This window comes from Microcebus murinus, chromosome 7 (assembly GCF_040939455.1).
Source record: "Microcebus murinus isolate Inina chromosome 7, M.murinus_Inina_mat1.0, whole genome shotgun sequence".
Classification (NCBI taxonomy): Eukaryota; Metazoa; Chordata; class Mammalia; order Primates; family Cheirogaleidae; genus Microcebus; species Microcebus murinus.
Window position 1 is genome coordinate 104,655,749 of NC_134110.1, and position 23,663 is coordinate 104,679,411.

The 23,663-nt window shown below is 40.7% G+C and overlaps 1 protein-coding gene across 3 annotated transcripts in view; it reads right to left on the reverse strand.

The window, feature by feature from the left end:
- SNTG1 (syntrophin gamma 1) overlaps positions 1–23,663 on the reverse strand; it is an 836,056-nt gene that overhangs the window by 362,775 nt on the left and 449,618 nt on the right. For all 3 annotated transcript variants that reach the window (XM_076005316.1, XM_076005315.1, XM_076005314.1), the window contains 2 exons: positions 19,809–19,862; positions 9,143–9,277 (listed from right to left, as the gene is read on the reverse strand). In XM_076005316.1, coding sequence (XP_075861431.1) covers positions 9,143–9,277; positions 19,809–19,835 — 162 coding nt within the window. In that variant the 5' untranslated portion in view covers positions 19,836–19,862. The remainder of the gene's footprint in view (positions 1–9,142; positions 9,278–19,808; positions 19,863–23,663) is intronic.

Genomic DNA, 23,663 nt, shown 5'->3' on the forward strand with positions numbered 1-23,663 from the left:
CTTTCTGTTCTCAAAAGTTGGATGATTACCTCTGCCCTAATCTCCTACCCTCTAAAACTCATAATTAAGTGACAAGTGAAGCTATTCCTGTAGAGAGAGCACACTGGCCATGTGCTGTGGCAGTACAACAAAGACAAAGCACTGGGAAAGTCTCAAGATCAAGGTTCAAAGAGAGTGTGTTTTTCAATGCAGAGATGGGGGGGCTTTGCCAGTGGGAGGCTTTAAACAGCAGACCCGGAGAGTTCTCCCAGGGAAACCCGGCAGGCTGAGCGTGCGCTGTGCTGCGCTCCTTCTGTGGGCTGGCTCTCTCCAGATGCAGACCCAGAGGGCAGAAGGAACTTCATATGGGAGGAGTCCCAGGATGCACTTGCAGGTAAGGAAAAGTGAGTTGCAGAGCAAAAGAGGAGGGAAGGGAAGCACGTGTGTTCATCTCAACTGATGCAGAAACAGCATTTGACAAATTTCAGCAGCTTTTATGACAATGTTCAACACCATTTTAACACTCAGCAGAGCAGGAATGAGAGGACACCACCTCACCACAAGAAGGCCATCTATGAAAACTCACAGAGCTGTAGTTTGATGTTGTTCTCTTCATTTCTCACATAGAAAGCTGGTCCCCGTCGTTGAAAGTGGAGCCCACCGGACAGCGCTTGGGGATGGGGGTGGACCCCTCATGAACAGATTCATGCCCTCCTGGGGGCAAGAGGGATGAGTGGCTTCTCACTCCTTCAGTTCCTGCGAAAGCTGGTTGTTATAATAAAAAGGTCCTGGCACACCCCCCCCCTTATGTCCCTCTGTTCCTTTCTCCCCCCGTGTGATCTCTGCACAGGCAGGTCTCCCTCGCCTCGCCGCTGGGTGGGGCAGCCCAAGGCCCTCACAGAAGCAGGTGCTGGTGCCATGCTTCTTGTACAGCCTGCAGAACCACGAGCCAAATAAACCTCTTTCCTCTAGAAATTATCCAGTTATTCCTTTATAGCAACGCAAAAATAGACTGAGACAGAAAATCAGTACTGAGGAGTGGGGTTTTGCCATAAAGATACTAGAAAATATGAAAAATGTTTGGAATGGGGTAATGGGCAGAGATTGGAAGAATTTGGAAGACTCAGAAAAAAACAGAAACATGAGGGAAAGTTTGGAACTTCTTAGAGACTGGTGAAGTGGTTGGGACCTAAATGCTGAAAGAAATTTGAGCAGTAAAGGGCAGGCAGATGAGGCCTCGGACGGAAGTGAGGAATTTTGGAGGAACTGGTGTCCCATGGTAAGATGGAGCAAAGGACTTGGCTTCACCGTGTTCATGCCCTGCAGCTTTGTGGGAGGCTGAACTTTCGAGTGATGTTCTAGGGTATCTGGAAGAAGAAATTTCTAAGCAACAAAGCATTCAAGAAATGGTATGGCTGCTTTTAACTGCTTACCCTCAGATATGGGATCAAAGGAATGTTCTAAAGTTGGAATTTATAATTAAAAAAGGAGAAGAGCATAAAGATTTGAAAAATGTGCAGCCTGGCCATGTGGTAGAGAAGGAAAGAGCATTTTCAGGTGAGGAATTCAAGGGTGCTGTGTGGTAACCTCCTAAAGAGATTAGTTAGCCAGGTGCTAATGGTCAAGACATAGGATGAAGGCCCCAAAGACATTATAGAAATCTTGAAGCAGTCCCTCCCAGAGGCCTAGGAGGAAAGAATGGTTTGGGGGCCAGGCCTAGGTGTCACTGTTCCACATCCCCCTAAGATGCTGCTGTCCACATCTAGACTGCTCCAGCTCCACCACAGCTCAAAGTGCTCCAGTGCTGTTCAGGCTGCGGCTGCAGAAAGTGCAAGTGATAAGCCATGGCAGCTTCCACCTGGTAAGTCTGCAGGTGCACAGAATGAAAGCATGTGGAGCACTGGCAGCTTCCACTTGGGTTTCGGAGGATGTATCAGAAAGCCTGGGTGACCAGGCAGAAGCCGGCCACAAGAGCGGAGCCTTTGCAGAGTCTCTGTTATGGCAATGTCTAGAGGAGGTGTGGCACTGGAGACCCCACAGAGTCCCCACTGGGGCAGTGCCTAGTGGAGGTGTGGAGGCAGGGCCAGCACTCCCAGACCTCAGAACCGTAAAGCCACTAGGAGTGTGCAATCTCAACCTGAGAAAGCCACGGGCACATGGCTCCAACCCATGCAAGCAGCCACATAGGCTGTGACCCGCAAAGCCATGGGATGGGGCTGTTAAAGGCCTTAGGAGCCCGCCCCTCATGCCAGTGTGCCCAGATCTGAGATATGGATTCAAAAGAGATTGTTTTGGAGCTTTAAGTTTTGATGTCTGCCCTGTGGAGTTTTGAACCTGTGTGGTGTCTGTTACACCTTTCTGTTGGCCAATTACTCCCTTTTGAAATGGAAATGCTAACCCAATGTCTGTTCCAACATGGAATCTTGGAAGTAAATAGCTTAATTTTGATTTTATAGGCTGATAGCTAGAAGAAAATTGCTTTGAGTCTCAGATGAGACATTGGATTTTTTATTTTTGAGTTGATGCTGGAATAAGTTAAGACTTCGGGGACTACAGGAAAGGAGTCATTGTATTTTGCAATGTGGGAAGGACATGAATTTTGGGGAGCCAGTTTGGATGTTGTCCCCTTAAAACCCATGTTGAAATTTAATCTACAATGTTGGAGGGAGGCCTGAAGAGAGATGTTTGGGTCACGAAGGTGGATCCTTCACGGATAGACCAATGCCTCCAACAGGGATGGTTGTAAGTGGGTTTTTGCTCCTTAATTCCAGAGAGCTTCTTTTTAAAAAGAGCATGGCACCTCCTCTTTATTCCTAGAATAAATAGGCAAGAAAAAGAAATAAAAGGCATCTAAATTGGAATGGAAGAAGTAAAATTATCTTTGATTACAGATGGCATGGACTTCTGTAGAAAACACTAAATATTCACAGAAAACTATTAGAACTAATAAATTAAGCAAAGTAGCAGGATGCAAAATAAACATGCAAAAATCAGCTACATTTCTATACACTAACAATGAGCAATCAATCCAAAAGGAAAATTAGGAAAATAATTCCTTAACAATATTATCAAAAAGCACAAAATACTAAGGAATTAACTTAATCAAGTAGTTGAACATCTTATGCACTGAAAGTAATAAAACATTGTTGATAGAAATTAAAGAACACATAAATAAATGGAAAGACATCCCATGTTCATGGATTGGGAGGCTTACTACTTTTACAATGTCCATAATAGCCAAAGTGATTTACAGGTCACATACAATTTTTATCAAAGCACTGATGGTATATTCTGCAGAAATAGAAAAATCCATTCTAAAATTTATGTGAAATCTTAAGAAACCCCAATCAGCCAAAAAAAATCTTTTATTTATTTATTTCCAATTTTTTTATTTCAAAATATTAAATGTTTTTATTACATGGACACCTTGTATAATGAATGCTTAAGTCAAGGCTTTAAGTGTGCCCATCATCAAAATCGTGTTCATTTTCCAAATAGGTAAGTTTTTAACTCCTCAACCCCTCCCAACCTCCCCTCTTCTTGGTTTCCAATGTCCTTTACATCTTTTTGTGCATGTGTGTGCCCATAATTTAGCTCCCAATTATTACAGAGTAAGTGTGGTATTTGTTTTTCCATTCCTAAAATACTTTTCTTAGGATAATGGTCTCCAGTAATGTCTTAGTAATACTTCATGGTATATATTTCACATTTTTTAACTCACTCACTGATAGGCACTTAGGTTGATTCCACATCTTTACAATTGTGAATCATGTTGTGATAAACATTCAAGTGTAGGTGTCTTTTTCATAAAATGATTTCCTTTACTTTGGGTAGATACCCAATACTGGGATTTCTGGATTGAATGGTAAGTCTACATTTATGTATTTGAGGAATCTCTATACTATTATCTATAGAGGTTGTATTAATTTGCAGTCCCATCAACAGGTATAAGCATTCTTTCCTGTCTGCTTCCATGCCAACATCTATTGCTTTTTGACTTTTTAATAACGGCCATTCTGACAGGGATAAGGTAGTATCTCATTGTGGTTTTCATTAGAATTTTCCTGATGACTAAAGTTGTTGAACATTCCTTCATATATTTCTTGGCCATTTCTCTATCTTCTTTTGAAAAACTTATGTTCATGTCTTTTGCCCACTTTTTACTGGGAATTTTTGTTTTTATTCTTGCTGATTTGTTGACATTCTTTGTAGATTCTGGATATTAGTCCTTTATTAGATGTATAGTTTGCAAGTATTTTCTCCAATTCTGTAGGTTGTCTATTAACTCTGTTATTTCCTTTTCTGTGCAGATGCTTTTTAATTTAAGTCCCATGTATTCATTTTTATTGTTGCTATATTTGCCTTTGGAGTCTCAACCAAATTCTTTGCCTAAGCAAACGTCTAGAAGAGTTTTTCCTATGTTTTTTTTCTAGAATTTTTTATGGTTTCATACCTTATATTTAGGGTTTTTATCCATCTTGAATTAATTTTTATATATGACAAGAGCTAGGGCTCCTGTTTCAGTCTTCTTCATGTGGCTATCCAGTTTTTCCAGCACCATTTATCGAATAGGGCTTCCTTTCCCCAGTGTATGTTATTGTCTGTTTTGTTGAAGATCACTTGTTTACAGGTAGATGGTCTTAATTCTAGGCTCTTTATTCTGTTCCATTGGTCTATGTCTCTACTTTAATACCAGTACCATGATGTTTCAGTTACTATGGCCTTATAGTATAATTTGAAGTCAGGTAATGTGATGCCTCCAGATTTGTTCTTTTTGCTTAAGATTGCTTTTGCTAGTCAGACTCTTTTTTGGGTTCCAAATAATGCATATAATTATTTTTTCTAGATCTGTGAAATATGGCATTGGTATTTTGGTAGGAATTGCATTGAATCTAGAAATCATTTCTGGAAGTATGGACATGTTAATGATGTTGATTCTACCAATCCACAAGTGTGGGATGTTTTTTCATGTGTTTTTATCATCTGTGATTTCTTTCATCAGTATTCTGTAGTTGTCCTTGTAGAGATCTTTCTAGGTTAAGTATATCCTCAGATATTGTATTTTTTTGCAGCTATTGTGAATAGTATTGAGTCCTTGGTTTGACTTGCAGCTTGACTATTGTTAGTATATAGAAATTATACTGATTTGTGTACATTGATTTTGTAACTGAGACTTTGCTGAGTTTATTTATCAATTCTAAGAGTCTTTCATGAAGACTTTTTGTGTTTTATAGATACAAAATCATATCATCAGCAAACAAGAATAGTTTGACCTCTTTCTTGTTTTGGATGTCCTTTATTGTTCTTCATTTCTTTTGTTTGCCTGATTGCCCTGGCTAAGACTTCAAGCACTATGTGAATAGAAGTGGGCGCAGTGGGTACACTTGTCTAAAACAATCTTGAAAAAAATAAAGCTGCATACCACAGGCCTTCTAATTTCAAATTTTGCTGTGAAGCTACATTAAACACAAAAACAAACAAAAAGCCATAACTGTGGCATAAATAAAAATATATAGACCAAGAGACTTAAACAGAGAGAACAGAAATACTCTCTCTCTCTCTCTCTCTCTCTCTCTCTCTATATATATATATATATATATATATATATATATATATATATATATATGATTTTTGACAAGAGTGCTAAGATACAAATGGTGTCAGGAAAACTGAATATTCACATGCAGAAGAATGAAGTTGGACCCTTACTTCAGCATACAAAAATTAAGTTAAAATAGATTAAGTTCCTACAAGTAAGAACTAAAACTTAAAACTACTAGAAGAAGTAGAGAAGGAAACTCAAGACATTGGATTTGGCAATGATTTCTTGGATATGGCACAAAAGGTACAACAAACAGAAGAAAAATAGACAAATTGAATTTCTTCAAAATTAAATACCTTTATGCATCAAGAGACCCTATAAACAGAGTAAAAAGGCAACCCATAAGTTGAGAGAAATATTTATATTTGTAATTCACATATCCGATAAGGTATTAATATCCAAAATATATAAGGAACTCCTGCAACTGAACACCAAAAAAGCCCACAAACAGCCCAATTCACAAATGGGCCAAGGATATAAATAGACATTTCTCCACAGAAGACATTCAAATGGCCAATAAGCACATGAAAAGATGTTCAACATTACTAATCAATAGGTGAATGAAAATGAAAACCACAGTGAGATTCAGCTTCATACGCATTTGGATAGCTATTATCAAAAACATAGAGAACAGGCTTGGCATGGATGTGGATAAATTGGAGCCCATATGTATTGCTTGTTAACATGTAAAATGATACAACTACTGTGGGAAACAGTGTGGTGGGTCATCAAAAAATTATCATTTCATCTCGCAATTCCACTTCTAGGTATATTCACAAAAGAATTCAAAGTGGGTACTCAAACAGATATTTGTACACCCATGCTTATGATACTATTTTTCATAAGAGCCAAAAGGGAGAAATAACACAAATTTCCATTGCTAAGTGACTAGATAAACAAAATGTGGTATATACATACAATGGAATATCACCTGACCTTAAAAATGAATAAAATTATGATACACCCTTCAACATGGGTGAATCTTGAAGACATTATACTTACTGAAATAAGCCAGAACAAAAAGGTCAAATATTATATGATTCCACTTAACATGAGTTACCCAGAGTTGTCAATATATAGAGATAGAAAGTAGAATAGTGATTACCAGGGCCTAAGAGGGGAGGAGCATGAGGAATTACTGTTTAGTGGATGCAAATTTTCACTATGGAATCTGAAAATTCTCGAAATGGATAGTGGTGATGGTTACACAACAATGTAAATGCATTCAGTGCCACTGAACTGTACACTTAAAAATGATTAAAGTGGCAAATTTTGTGTTATGTATATTTTAACACAATAAAAAACTCAACTGACCATGTGTGAGTCTATTTTTGGACTATCTATAATATTCCATAGATTCGCATGGATGTAATTATGATTTCACACTATGTTTACTATTGCAGTCTTACAGTAAGTTCTGAAATCAAGAAGAATAAACACTCCAACATTATTTTTCTTATCCATGATTGATTTGGCTATTATAAGTCCTTAGTGTTTCCATGTAAATTTTAGAGTCAACTTTTACATATCTACAAAAATATTTTGGGGTTTTGACTATTCAATACTTAACTTTCAATTTAATCATACTTCTCCATTTACTCATTTCTTTTAATTTCCTTCATCACAGTTTTGTAGTTTTCAGGGTAGAGGCCATATACATCTTTTGTTAAATTTATTTCTACTTGTGTTATTTTTTGATGTATTGTGAATTGCATTTTTATTTCATTTTATTGTTGCTTATTGCTATTTATAGAAACAAAATTAACTTGTAATATTGTCCTCACTCTCAGCAACCTTACTAAATTTTTATGTGACTATACCTTTTGTAGATATCTTAGGATTTTCTCTGTATACCATCGTGGAATCTACAAATAAAGCAATTTTATCTGTTCCTTTATAATTTTTATGTTGATTGCGTTCATTTTCAGACTTACTGTACCAGCTAGAACATTAAGAACAATGTTGAGTGAAGTGAACCAAGGTGTAATCCTAGACTTGCTTTCAACCTCAGAGACAATGTTCAATGTTAGCTATCGTGACCGTGGGAAGTGTTCATTAGATGCCTATTATCAGATTAAGGAAGTTCCCTCCTATTCATATTTACTGAAAGTGTTTCTTATAAATGTATGTTGAATTTTCTCAATGTTTTTTTGCATCTGTTGACATTACCATTGATGTTCCTCCTTAATTCTGTCTGACTTCTTTCTAGCATCCTGAGCTTCATGAATATGCACAATTATCTTTAAAGGAGAGAGTAGGTCTGTGTATATTAGCTATTTTGACTATAAAATTTAAAGTCAATAACATTATTTCAATGTTGAAGTACTGTATTTTACTGATATATTTTACTGATCTGGGACCTGTGTGATATATTTGTTCTTGGGGGTTATATGATTCATACCGCTTCTCTGTTATTAACCAAAGAGAAGAAAGGGCAACCCCATGGGAACAGTTTAATCAGCCTTGACATTCAGGGCCATGATTTAGGATGATTTAAATGGTCTGTGACTAAAGAATAGTTAACAGTCTGCAAAGTATCCATTATCTTTAGTTAGCAAAGGCCTATTGATTTAGAACCTTGTATGACTCCCATAGGGTGTTAGTAAGAAGTGATGTGAAAACTCAAGTTCAGCATTATTCACCACTAACTAAACACTTCAAGGTAAGTCTGTTAATAGGTACAAATTAAATCTTCATGCTAAATATCTACAGATGTCTGGGGAAACCAGAGAGCAGACTGCTTGATGCTTTCTATAATTTTCTTTTGAGACCACATATGGCAACACTATTAAGATGATGCGTTTACCAATATTACACTGTAATGATAAACTCCAAAACTTGTCCTGTTTTGTGATAATATCTTTTTGTCAAATAAAATCTGATCTCACCTCAGGATGTCTTCCACAGCTCTGCTTTGGCACCAGTAAGTACAACAATTGATTCTGTGTGATAATTTATGGTTCTCTCTGAGGCTAGATTATCAGCAGTATCATGCATCAGTGGGTTAGAGTATTAGAGAGAAGAATTTGCTACAACACTTAAGCATAATTCTAGTAAAGAAGTCACAGACTCATTCAGGCACTAACCAGGGAGAAATCATTCACACTGGGTCCAGTGACCACTGCCTCAAGCCTCCTGCTTCACTGGTTCTGAAGAATGTGTGCCACCAGGGCACCACCTCCAGTGGGTCAAGGTGATGCAAGACAAGACCAGGGCAGGGGACACTCTCATGCACAGCTCTCAGTTAGCCCTCTGTGGGAAAAGGTAGAACACATCCTCTCATGATCAGAAAACACAGGTGTCACTCCCTTCACACAACAACATCTGGGAATCAAGAGACACCGAGCTGGAGATGGGCCCTAAATGTATACACTTGTGGACCAGGTAAGGTCCTTATATAGGAGCACTGCTTACTTAATGGTGTCAACAAAAATTACATGCAGTACCATTGACTAGGTTCTGAAACTAAAAGAAAAATATATTAAGAGTTTTCTGTGAATGTGCATTTTTATTAACAAAAGACAACACCAAAATACTTCAAAGGAAAGAAAAGCTACTTACACCAGAATAGAAAGGCTCACCAGACACACATATCACATCCTGTTCCTGGATCATCAAAATGTCTTTGGCTAGGTGCAGCCGGACTTTGAAAGGCTCCTGATTACCATCCTGCAGCAAACAAGTCCCTGTCTTTGTCTGCACACAAAAACACAGAAGCAAAACGGAGAAAAATATACTTAGTTTATACATTATAACTTGATGGGCTATTTACAGTAAAACATGATGAATAACATTTGAGAGCTGGGAACAACATACTCTGATGAGCCTGAAATTTAATGCTTAATATAGGTGCAGAGAAAAAGGATAACCACTTTTAGTAAAGTGGACTTCCAGATAACAATCTTTTTCAGAAAATCCACATGAAGATTTGGAAAGTAAGCAGTATAGTCTATGTATTATATTTCAAGAATAATGAAAGCTTTCTTTAATACTTATTATCAAAATATAAAAAATAAACAGCTTTATTAAAATATAATTCACATTCTACAACCCAATCCTTTACAGTACACATTGACTATTTTTAGTATATTCAGAGTTGTGCAACATCACTATAATCAATTTTAGGACATTTTTATCACTTCCAAAATATACCATTTCCCCTCATCTCTCCGTTCCTTCCTCCACCACCCCACCCTACTCTAAACTTTTTCATCATTTTTAGTTGCCAACACACACACACACATACATGCATGCATACACACATGAACACACACGCATGAAGCGCACACATGCATAACACATACACACACACTTAATACCCAGGAGAAAATGAGGAAAAGGAGATGAAGTAAACTACCTATTTTAACACAGTTAGTTAAAAACAGAGCCCAGTTAAAGATCCAAGATTTTTTGATTCCCAGTCCAATGATTTTTCTTTAGATATTTTTGGAAATTGTGAAAACAGACTGTGAAAATTTCTGAACTTGTACTGTGTAACTTCAAAGTGGCACCTTAGTAATCACTGAAGAAGTCCAAGAGTCTTGTTCTCCTCAAAGCATATTGGTATTATAAACTTTAGCCAGATAAGTATAAGTATTCTCCTTAGCAGGTGCACCCAACATTCACATTTGTCACAAATACTAAGGGAAGTATTCTTTGCCATAGAATATAATCTTTGGTTCTTATTCTGCATCAAAAAGGTGACAGGAATAATGACTACTTTGGAAGTGACACTTGCATTTAATAATTATCGAGCCATTCTTAACTTAATGGACAAATACATATGGATTCATATTTATCTTTAGTATTTATTTAAATGGATGCATAGTCATTGTATGTATTCATGTGGTACAATGTGATGCTTTCATACATGAATACATCGTATAATGATTTAGTATGGTCATTAGCATATTCATCACCTTAAACATGTACCATTTCTTTGTTGTAAGAACATTCAAACTTCTCTCTTCTAGCTATTTGTGATATACAATACATTACTGCCAGCTATAGTCACTTTACTGTTTAAGAGAATAGTAGAACTTACTCCTCCTATCATAACTGCAACATTGTACCTATTAACCAACCTCTCCCACCTCCTCTTACCCTTATTCTCCTCAGTGTCTGGTACTCACTATTATACTCTCAACTTTGACATCACTAACTGTTATGGAAGCACAAATCAAAACTACAATGAGATAGCACCTGACTCCAGTTTGAATGGCTGCTATCAAAATGTCAAAAAATAGCAAATACTGGAGAGGACGTGAAGAAAGGAGAACTCTTACACACTGTTGGTGGGAGTGCAAATTAGTATAGTTATTATGGAAAACAGTATGGAGGTTCCTCAAAAACTTAAAAATTGATCTATACTATGATCCTGCAATCCCATTACTGGGATATAATGGGATTGTATCCCATTATATTGTATCCCATTATATAATTCCATTATATCCAGAGGAAAGTAAATCAGTATGTTGCAGAGACATCTGCATGCCCATGTTTATTGCAGCACTATTCACAAGAGGCAAGATATGGACTCAACCTAAATGCCCACCAATGGATGAATGAATAAAGAAAATGTGGCATATGTATACACACAATGGAACATTATTCAGCCATAATAAATAATGAAACTCCATTGTGTGCAAAAAGATGAATGAGCCTGGAGAACATTTTGCTAAGTGAAATAAGACAGGCACAGAAAGACAAACACCACATGATCTCACTCATGCAGAATCTATCATTATATTTAAGAGGATAATATCCCAGGCAAATAATACCTGACTTTCTCTTGGAATATACTTTCCATGGGGATTGCTAGTGAGTTATTACTTTAAAAGAATATTCCATAATGTTGATGGGAATATATTTATATACTGCGGCCTCCAAAGATGACTCCGTCTTTAAACTGCTTTATCCCATGTGGTGAGGCATGCCATCTTTCCCTCTCTCACATACAATCTTATAGTAGTCTGAAATTAATTTAGAAAAGTTATGATGCCTTTTTAGAAAAAAAAAACAAACTTTCTCAGGAGCAAGGACAGCCTCTTTTCTTCATCTGTGACTGTGGCACACAGCAGGTACTCATTAGATCATGCTGATTAATCTATTCTAGAGTATAATTCACGAGGATATATGCAGGGGACAAAAATCTTTCAGCACGAGCAGATTATACTTTCCTTAATATAGAACAAAATTTTTCTATGTTTTCACACAGAGAAGTGTCTCCTGCTTACAATGTGATCTTGGCCCGGGGCCAACAGAGAGACGCTCAGGAGGGGCGTGGGGAGAAGAGGGAATATAAAATAATACATCAAAGCCAAGTGACCATAATTGAGCACATTTGCTGATTTTTCGATGTACAGTACATTCCAGGCCAATTTTTCCCCAGAAGTGTAATGGAATAGCTGGTGATCACAAATAATACACTGTTTCAACTTTAGGATGAGAGGGTGTTTTCCCCTGAGAGCCCAGAAATGTATTATTGTTAGACATCAAAGAGTTACAAAAAAATCATCCAGGAAAAATTTGATGAACTAAAACGGAGAGCTCTGAGGGTTTTTCTCAGCCCAGTTCTGCTCTAGCCAAAGCTAGCATTCACTCAAGTAATGTATAAAATGTCCTCTAATTATTAAATAGTTGTCTGGCAAACAGAGGACAGCCTTTGAGCTCACTTTTGGATCCTGAGAGGATAAGAGTTATAGAAAATAAAGAACGAGGAGGCTTTTTGTTAGAATGAAACACACATGTAAACGTACCGCAGAAAATAGCTGGTTGGAGAAAACAGCAGAGAGCCAAGGACAAATCAAAATCAAAGTACCCCTTCCAGGGGCTATAGGTATTACATATATCCTATTATGAAAATTCAACTGGTGCACATGAAAATACATTTAAAATCCCATGCGTTCATTAATTTAGCAAACCTAGTGTAACACTGACAGAGACTCAGACATGAACCAGATAATAGTTCCTGACCTCAGAGTCTTTGTACAAACCAGACGCAATATGGTGTCTGATATGGGAGCAGCCGAGGAGAGGAATTAGATAATCTGGAGGGAGGGTGTTAAGGAGGATTCATAGATAGAAAGCATGTGTGGTTTGTCTTAAAAAATAAATTAGGCAACGATGATTAGAGAAGTAAAATTCCTTTCAATCAAGAGGAAAAAACGAGTGAAGAGGTGTCAGCGTGAACATGCAGAAGGTCCTGTGACACAGAAGGACAGAGCTGGCAGCGGCTTCCTGGCAGCTGCTTGTGTGTGGGGGGAAGAGGGGCCCGCCGCCTGTGCAGTGGGGGGGGGCGGGGGGTGGAGGAGACTGCCTGTGTGGTTGGGGGCGCTGCCTGTGGGGTCCCGCGGGGGGGTGGGGGTGGGGGGCGCTGCCTGTGGGGTCCCGCGGGGGGGTGGGGGTGGGGGGCGCTGCCTGTGGGGTCCCGCGGGGGTGTGGGGTGTGGGGGGTGTGGGGGTGCCTCGATGGCCCTTCCGCGGCGTCTCAGTGGCACAACAAGAAAGGTATTTCCCACCCTTAGTGTGAAGTAGGGTGAGGCAATTAGCGAACAGCACACATCTGTTTATACTCATACCTCCAGTTATCTCTTGGGTTGTGAAGAAAGGCAAAAGGGAGGTGGGATGCGCAGGGATCGCGCAGGATACAAAGGAAATTAATCACTTCAAAGGTCAGCTCATGACCAGCGCGTGATTAGTTTGTGAGTTGCTGGGGCCCTTTGGGGGGGGATAAAAGGCACCCGGCAATTCAGGTCGGGGTCCTTGCCTAAGGAGAGCGACCACTGCGTTGGGGCTCGAGGGCTCGGACCCTGGCTAGCCAGAAAATAAAACTCCTCTTGTGTGATTGCATCCTCGATGTCTCTGCTTTTCTGTCCCGTGGGGCTGTGGAAGGTCGGTCCCTAACAGGGGCGCTGCCTGTGGGGTCCCGCGGGGGTGTGGGGTGGGGGGCGCTGCCTGTGGGGTCCCTCGGGGTTTGGGGTGGGGGGGTGCTGCCTGTGGGGTCCCTCGGGGTTTGGGGTGGGGGGTGCTGCCTGTGGGGTCCCGCGGGGGGTGGGGGTGGGGGGTGCTGCATGTGGGGTCCCTCGGGGTTTGGGGTGGGGGGTGCTGCCTGTGGGGTCCCGCGGGGGGTGGGGGTGGGGGGTGCTGCATGTGGGGTCCCGCGGGGGGTGGGTGTGGGGGGGCGCTGCCTGTGGGGTCCTGCGGGGGGTGGGGGTGGGGTGGCGCTGCCTGTGGGGTCCCGCGGAGGGTGGGGGTGGGGGTGCGCTGCCTGTGGGGTCCCACGGGGGTGTGGGGGCGCTGCCTGTGGGGTCCTGCGGGGGGTGGGGGTGGGGGGCGCTGCCTGTGGGGTCCCGCGGGGGGTGGGGGTGGGGGGTGCTGCCTGTGGGGTCCTACGGGGGTAGGGGTGGCGCTGCCTGTGGGGTCCCGCGGGGGTGGGGGTGGGGGGCGCTGCCTGTGGGGTCCCACGGGGGGTGGGGGTGGGGGGCACTGCCTTTGGGGTCCCGCGGGGGGTGGGGGTGGGGGGCGCTGCCTGTGGGGTCCTGCGGGGGGTGGGGGTAGGGGTGGCGCTGCCTGTGGGGTCCCGCGGGGGTGGGGGTGGGGGGCGCTGCCTGTGGGGTCCCACGGGGGGTGGGGGTGGGGGGCGCTGCCTTTGGGGTCCCGCGGGGGGTGGGGGTGGGGGGCGCTGCCTGTGGGGTCCTGCGGGGGGTGGGGGTAGGGGTGGCGCTGCCTGTGGGGTCCCGCGGGGGTGGGGGTGGGGGGCGCTGCCTGTGGGGTCCCACGGGGGGTGGGGGTGGGGGGCGCTGCCTTTGGGGTCCCGCGGGGGGTGGGGGTGGGGGGCGCTGCCTTTGGGGTCCCGCGGGGGTGGGGGTGGGGGGCGCTGCCTTTGGGGTCCTGTGGGGTGTGGGGTGGGGAGCGCTGCCTGTGGGGTCCCACTGGGGGTGGGGGTGGGGGGCCGCTGCCTGTGCGGTCCCCGGGGCTGCAGGGGCGCGTGGGGAGAGGACAAGGGCTGCAGAGCTTTGTGCTACGCTGCAGGGCGTCGACGGAAATGGAGATGCCCCAGAGCAACGTGAGCAAGGAAATAACGTGTCCACTTTTACTTTTTCTAAATCCTTTCCTTGTGACGGTGCAGAAGGTGGAGGAGAAATGGGAAGTTGAAAGAGCGTGGTGGCCGGACACAGACCGTTGCCCGCAGGCGGCCGCGCCAGCCGGACTGCTGGGGAGACCGGGGAAGGAGGATGAATGGACCTGGGGCCCTCCCAGATTGCGAGCCGCAGCGCCCACCGGAGGCGCACTCAGGAGGCAGCTACTTCTGAGGGTTCACTGCCTGCAGGGACTATTGGCCCGTCTCTCCCCGACTGCCCCAGCAGCGGCGCCAGGGCCCAGCCGGCCCGTCCGTGCTCCCAGCCGCTCGGGCGGCCCTGTGCAGAGACGGGTCGGGATGCCGCCTGTCGTGCTGCATTCGATGGCGTGGCTGACTGGCGTCCTTCGCTGGAGAGCTTTTTGATCATCAAAATCTCCTAACGGAGCGGGAGCAATTCTAAACAGAACAATATCACCTTAAACCGGTTGCTCTTCATGTACTAAAACAATGACAACCAGAGACAAAATTAAGAGACCGCTCTGCAATTTACATGACCGTGGCTGTTGGTACCATACAAGCTAAAATAGCCCCACCTGCAAGGTCTTCACAGATCTGTGCACCCAAATTCTTTAAAAATTAAAAATCGTCTAAACAATTATAGCCCCCAATTTTAGTATAAACTTAAGACATACACTCATCTTCTTCTTCTTTATTAATGTAGCGATCATTTGTCTCCAAACTTTGTTGACTCTGCATGCATTGCACATGCATGGAGAATGCATGTGAGATATACACACACACACACACACACACACATTGTATAAATTTATCACTTAATTAAAAACATACACAAAATATTATTTTAAAGGTATGGTTCATGAAAATGATATGTCAAATATTATTTTCCTGTGTCTGATGTATCGATCCTATGTAACAGCTGGATTTTCCAAAATCCATATTGCACACTATTTGCTTAAGGGAATTATCATAGGGTAATACTTCGTAATTACTTAAAAGGTGACACTTTTAAGCTTCAGTCTTTGGCTATGTTTTCCACAAACCAGTGAAATGTGGTTATGAATTTTCAGGAATTTACTCCTTGTTATATAAACAAATCTCACATTTAAACTTACTGAGAATTTATACTTGTTTAAACTTAGGACTGAATTAAGAACTTCCAAGAGTAGAAAATCATCCATTTTCTACTTAAAAGTTAAGACCTTTTTAATTTATGTTCTAGTGTTTCAAAGAATACAAAGCAAGTTTTTAGGAAGCTTTAAAATCTATGTTCTTTTAACTTTGAAATGTAGAATTCACAATATCAGATGTAAAAAACTACAAACTACAAGAAACTAGGTAGAGACCATGATATGAGCTGCAAATTTCTTGCAGATATTCAGGATTTCTATATTTTGAGTGGCAAATATAATTTAATTAGCTGTTCTTATATTGCACGGCACTGCAGCAGTGGGTGCCTGCCAGGCCTCTCAGGCAAGGCACTTCTTAGCCTCCACCTCCACCCGGGATCGCTTCTCATCATGGCCTTTTCCTTACTAAATTCCAGCCACTTCTGAAGTCCTAGAACAAAACCCCTTCTCTTTGACACCGTCTGGGACTACTCCATTCAAAGATGAGTCCTCACTTTTAAGAACTCAGCACTTTTCTTAAATAAATATTCTTCCTAAATTCATCAGTATTATATTTTGGAATCACATGTAGTGACTTCAGCAATATTTTGTTCTATATCACATTTAACTTCTTGCATATTGTTATGTCAAGAAGAGTTTAATAAGAGGCTATTGCTCTTTTCATTGCTAAGGATCTACAAGAAGTAGTATAGTAGTTTGTTTAGAGTAGGACTTCTTTCAACACTTGTTGATTGGATCATAGTCACAGATTATATTTCAGTATAAGAAGAAATAAATTATACTATATGTATATAATTTAGTAAATATTAAACATTTGTTATAAAGAAATAACATATTTTCATAGTTAACACAACCACATGGATCATATTTTCATGAATGTAGAAGGCAAAATGAAATATAAAGGAAAGCTAGACTAAAAAAAGCATACTGGCTTATGTGAACACAGATTTATTTTGATGGCACTTTTTAAAAGCAGAATAAATCAGTAATTACATCAGGCTATATGTATGCATTTTCTTCAAAATTGTATATTTTGTACTTTTCCCAAGTGTACTTTCTGAAAGTCTTCACTCTCATTTTTGCTTCTTCTGAGACTTTTAAGTCAGGATTCCTTAAAAGAATAGCAACATTTTCTTTTTAATAACAGAAATTTCCTAAACTATAAGTAAACCTTTCTTTTAAAAAGGTACTATACTAGATACTTAAGACACTTTCAAATGGAAATGATCTGGATATGCTTCTTTTAGTCCTTCACAAAGAAGAGACTTCCTGACATCCACACTTGGTAAAGGTAACATTCCACCTTGATCTGCCTGACAGCCATGAATATCAGATTTTCATCTTTATTCTCTTCAGCAGTCAAGAGAAAACAAGTTTTATTTAATATATCTTTGACTGTGATGTAAGTTCTAGTAATGTGTACCTTAGAAAGAAGTTTAAACTTAGAATCAGGAGTTCCAAACTACACATTAGGGCTCAACTTTTAACTAATTGATTAATTGGCACTCGGGATTTCATAAAACCTCCTGTTTCCTCACGTGGGAAGCGACAGGCTAAATTATCTTTATGGTTCCTGTCCACTTAAACATTCTAAGACTGTAAATTTCAGGCAAACTCTTTGACTCTGGTCCATTTTCAGAGCCATTTGATCATCTTCAAAGCATCCAGGGTCCCGGGTTCCTGCCAGCACAGCCGGTGTGCGGAAGACACACAGATACCCTGGCCCGGTAGCTCGAGTCAGTTTTACTCCCTCCTAGAGACAGAGTCTAAACCAGCAGAGATTTCCAATGGGGCTTAAAGCCACCCTTACAAATTAATAAAAAGTGGTGCAAGGCAAGAACTGTAGTAAAGGCCTAGCTAAAAATAAGGCACAGGCCTGCCTAAAAATAATGATACTATTTAGCCACTGTCCCCGTTTGCTTCTCTGTGATTGCCACTCTAGAGCCACACAGCTGGTGGTCATAAAGATTCTTAGCTTTCTCCATAGATAACATCACTTTTTGAAACCAAGGGGTAGTTCCTGAGATTTCTTCCAGGTCCCACATTCCAGTGGAGCAGCTGACCCACCCAGACTGACAGCCCATATGGAGGAACTGACTCAACTGGTCTTGTGACCCTACCCAAGAACCTGATCAGCAAAGCAATTTCTACAATCCTATGGTTCCATCCCAAACCCAGCCAATTAGACTCAATTGCCTATGCCAAATTGTCTTTAAAAACCCTGTCTCCCAAATTCTCCGGGAGATAGATTTGAGAAATTTCTCCTGTCTGCCTGCTCAGCGCTATGCAGAATAAACTCTTTCTCTGCCTTGTAAACCCTGCTGACTCAGTGTGTTGGCTTCTTATTGGGCAGCAGGCAATGAACCTGGTTGGGCGGCAAGAGGCTCATTGCAAGAAAACAAAGAAGCAAGGGTAAGATGATCATGTTATTAGCATTGTACGTAAATCTTCTGAACCTTAGAATTTGATAGATACCTCAAGTCAATACATCAAAACAATTTTGTTTAAAAAAAGGTCTTGGAAATCTTGCCAGCCACTGAAGTCAAAGATAAAACATTTGTTAAAATAGTCTGTGGCCACTACCCAGTCTCTACCGTAGGAACCTCAAGTGCCTATGTGTAGCTCAGTCACACAAATGCCAACATGGTTTTAATGTGTGCTTTACCACTCAAAGCACAAGGTAACACTTTGATGGAAATAGAAGATTTGCTACATTTAAAATTAAGTATGCCATTAAAGCTAGAAATGGCACAGAATTAAAATTTAAGCATAGAATAACATATCAAGCTTCTAGTTCACTAATTTAACTTTTAAAAATGTATGAACCGATAGATGCTGATTTTTAGAAAATGAATAATTAATACACTCTGACCTTATAGTATTCAATGTAGCACGAGAGAAGTTTGTAAACAAACAACTATAATGTAATGTATAGTTAAATTAAATTAGCATTACATTAGCATACAGATGTGATTAAAGTGTTAGCATATTTAAACTATTGAAAACAGAAACATAAAGATGGAAATATAAAAGCAATCCACTCCTTTTCTGAAAGACTTTATACTTACATTCAAAACTTTGTACCGACTATGACAAATATTTTTAAGCTGATATTTTTGCAAGTGTTTTAGAGGAAAATAAGGAATTACTTTTCACAAATTCATGCAAGAAACTTAAACACACAACATTTCACTAAAAGAACAATCTTGACAAAGGTTAAGAACTAAGGTCTTTAATTGGTTTGTTTCACTACCATAGGTAATCCAGTTATAGTTGGTTTTTGTTGGGTCATTTATACACTAAAAATATTTTAAAATGTTTAAACAAATATGAAATATTTTTAGCCTATGAATATCGGTATTTTGTCTGAGAAGTGAAAAAACAATGCTTTCTCTGCTGTGCTATGTGTAGTAAAAAGAAAAGACAGTCTTTTTTCCTGAGGCAGGATGATTATGTTCCCAATGCCCCAATTCCACCCACCATTGAACTCTGCACTTGAAGGGTCTTTAACACCCTTGAAAGAGTGACGCATCCCTTTAACTCATGCCGTCAGGTGAAGACAGCTCCACAGAGAATTGGAATTGCCATGTATTAATACTTAAATAATATTGAAATACCTAAGTATTAGAATAATAAAATCATAGGATTTTAATGCTGAAAGAAACCTTAGATGCCTTCTAATTCATAACCATTTTCGTGAAAAGAATGCCTTCCAACACTTGCACTGCCTAAAAGCATGCAGTGCAGAGTTGATGGAGAGGAGTGGCTCATTGTATTAAATATGCTCCAGTTTTCTTAGAGAAAGAGTTAAAATCCAAGGCTTCTCCCGGCACACTTTGGTCTTCTAGCTTTGCAGAAGGAGCGCACACTCTGGAAATGAAAAGAGCCAGCACCCATCCTCTACCCCAAGCAGTGTCCCATGGATGTAAAGTGGAGCCAAGAGTTCCCTGCTTCTAATCAGTTTTCCCCATTTGAAAAGCAGAAAGCCATTTACTTACCTCCTCACAGGTGGCTCTGAAATCCATGTGCTATGGCACCACAAAGGATGTCTTCTGAAAAGACAGAGAAATGGCAGCCATTAAGCACAGCACGCAGCGTAAGAGAGAAGAACACTAATGAATTGTAGAAACTGTGAAGCAGACCCTGCGGGTAGACTGTGTTTACAGCCATCTATGAGCAACAAGGACTCCGGGTGTGCTGAAGAGAGGGCGAGGAGGAGGTGCGGCAAGGCCGGCTCCGCAGCTTCCGTGCAGTGCGAGCTGCCGCCACGGATCAGTCCAGAGAGACGGGAGAGGCCTGCCCAGGCCGCACGCCCTCTGCGGCCGCTCAGACTCCACCTGCCACAAGGTGCGCCCCTTCTCCCAGGTGTTAGCTCACTCCCAACACTCGGTTTGAAATCCGACTCTGCAATTGGGAAGGGAACCTCAAAAAGAGTAATTAAAGCTTGCCTTTCACATGTTTATCTCATGAAAAAAGGTTGACTAATCTTCCTCTTTTTAATTAAAAAGCTACATGCCTGGATAATTCTCTCTGGAACTTAAAAATGTATTCACAGACAGTATGATGTAAGGAAGCAAGCTATTTATCTGAGTGAATCATATTAAGATAAAACAGTGCATGAAATATCTAATACAGATTCCCTTAGGAATCTCTATGATACCTAGATGATGGAGGTAGATTTAAATGCATACAGGGGGTTTTTCTTTTAAATCTTTTAGAGAGATTTGTTTTCATTATTTGCAAACTTAATAAAACTAAGAGTTGTCACAGAAAACTGACACCCAGACACTCTAGATGGTTAAGTTAGTGCAGGCCTGATGAATGCCTGACCAGGCCAGTGTGGCAAAAAGAGTGGGAGGCGTCACCATGCTGTCACCAAGCTGAGGGATTATTACTTTCTGCTTTGAAAAAAAAGAGATTGACTGTTTTCAGTAGTAACAGAACATGTCATATAATTTATTAAGTATTTCCCCTGGATAAGTCTTGTAAATCATGGGCCTGGTTTTATTTTACTGAACTATATAAGGGGACTGATTATAGCAAAGTTAAGTAATAACGATGCATTAGCACATAAAAGGGCAATTTGATGATAAAAATTATAATTTGATGATATACATTAATATTTTAGTATTCATGAAAATTTTAATAGTGTAACAATTAGTTTTCAAAATTGCTCCTAAACGGTGCACTTGAAGAACCTATAAACATCTGCTTATCTCTAACTTTGATGTAAAGTTATTCTTTTACTACAAAGGTAGGGGATTTTCAATATTTATTGATTATATCAAAACAGGAGATGTCTACAATCAATTTCTTGCTGCTAAAAATCAACAAGAGAAATAGACATGCAGATATTCAAACAGCTTTCTACACTTAACCTCATATTTAGGTTTATGTGCTGGATTTAATTTCATTGTTTGCATTTTTAACACTTCATTAATTCTTAATATGACACATCTGAGCAGAGGCTGCATTCAGGCCCTCTACCAAACAACTTCCTGTTTTTAGTAATTCTAACCTTCTGTCTTCTTTCACTAAAACATTAGGTAAGTAATATCAGTCCTTTGTTCAGAAAAATGATGAGCATGGAATTCAAAACATTTTAATTACCAGGTATCATAAAATAATTCATTGCTGCAATAAAACTATTTTCGGTGATTATGAATCTTTTTTATTTTGAAAATTTTCTGAAAATTTTGCATAAACTTTTATGTTAGAGCAGTTTTAGATTTATAGAAAAATTGTGAAAATAGCACAGAGAGTTTCTATATACTGTTTCAAGGAAATCTATAGGAAGTCATTGATTTGAACCGAGCTCCTCCAGTTGGCCCCATGACACCAAATCAAAGTTGGTAAAGTTTCACATCACCAAACTGAAACCAAATTGTTTATCTGATCTTTCAAACAATCAGGGAAGTAGAATAATAGCCAGATTGCCAAACAGGCCAGTTTTGCCAGCACAATAAGGAAGTCTCCATGCCTTTAACCCCGTAAAGAAAGTAACCTTGAAGTGACCAATCCACTTTTTATTTTTTTATTTCTGTTTTTTTCAGCCCTTTTCTGCCTATGAAGCCCACTTCCTGTGCTCAGCTCATCAGAGCACCTTGCCTAAATTTTTGCAGAAGATGCTGCCCTGATGCATGAATCACAAATGAAAGCCGATTTGATCATTTAACTACATTTGTTGCAATTTTTCATTCTTTCTTATTTTTATTTTTTCACTAATCACTAGACTTCCAGGGATGTTGCAACTTTTTCATAACAGTTTTCTTCATCCATTTATTTTCTCTTTTATTAACATCTTATACTAGTATGATACGTTTGCTATAATGCATGAACCATTATTGATACATTCTTACTATCTAAGTCTAAAATTTATTCACATTTCTTTAGTCTTTTCATTTTTCAGTTCCAGGATCCTGTGCAGGGCACCACATCATATTTAGTATTTTTGTCTCCTCAGGCTTCTCTTGGCTGTGACTGTTTCTTAGACTTCCCTTGTTTTTAAAGACCTCGGTAGTGCTGAGGAATACTAGTATGCAATTTGTAAAATAGTCTTCCATGGGGATTATTATTCTGACATTTTTTTCATGATTATGGTTATGGATTTGGGGGAGAAAGACCACAGACATAAAGTGACTTTTTCCTCCCATCCAGTGAAGGGTACCTGTATCGACATGGCTCACCGCCGTTGATGCTGGCTACCCTCCGCACCTGGCTGCGGCAGCATTCGTCAGGGCTTTCCATTCCAAAGTTGCTCTTTTCCCCACCCCTCCACACTGTGCTCTGTGGAGCAACATTGCTGTGAGCAGTTGACATCCAGGGACTGGATGGTTATGCTTCCCATCCCTGAGGGTGGAGCATCTACATTTTTTGCACAGTAGATACATATCTGTTCTCGCCAATTTGTTAATCAAGTCAATCTTTCCCTTTAGGACCTCTCAGCTGACAGACCAGATCCACACGTGTGTGTATACTAACCCATATTAGTATGCACATGTCTATAAATCACCATCTGTAACTATATCAAGCCAAACAGTTGTTAGTGACGTTCCACCTCTAATCCATAACTGCATGTGTCATCAAATCTCCTCCTCTTTCTTATCTATAAACTCCCACTCCAACAGTGAGAAACCCAGCTCCCAATAACCCGCCATTCATGTACTCAGTTGTGCAATTGTGGAATACATGTGTAGCCATATAAGAATTGTTAACCCAGAGCCCTGTGGGAAACAACTTTATCCAACAGAGTTTGTTTTGCCTTTAATCATTCAGACTTCACTTATCAAAATTACTTATACATGGGGAGAAGTGGCCATGTGCTAGTTTCTTTAAAGGCCTCATATGTTCCTCCTGCCCTCTTGCACTTCTGCCATGCATGAAAAAAGCCCGTCCAAGAAGCTGCTGCCCAGTTGGTCTGGCATTAGAGTGGGGCAGGTGGAGCAAACTTCCCTCGATGGCCCACAGAATGTAGGGTGAAGAAGAGACACCTTGGCTGGGCGCAGTGGCTCACACTTGTAATCCTAGCACTCTGGGAGGCCGAGGTGGGTAGATGGTTTGTGCTCAGGAGTTCGAGACCACCATGAGCAAGAGTAAGACCCCATCTCTACTAAAAAAAAAAAAAATTAGCTGGACAACTTAAAATATATAGAAAAATTAGCCGGGCATGGTGGCGCACGCCTGTAGTCCCAGCTACTTGGGAGGCTGAGGCAGGAGGATCGCTTGAGCCCAGGAGTTTGAGGTTGCTGTGAGCTAGGCTGACACCACAGCACTGTAGCCCAGGCAACAGAGTGACACTCTGTCTCAAAAGAAAAAAAAAAGAAGAGACACCTCACACGCCTGCCTGGATCAGA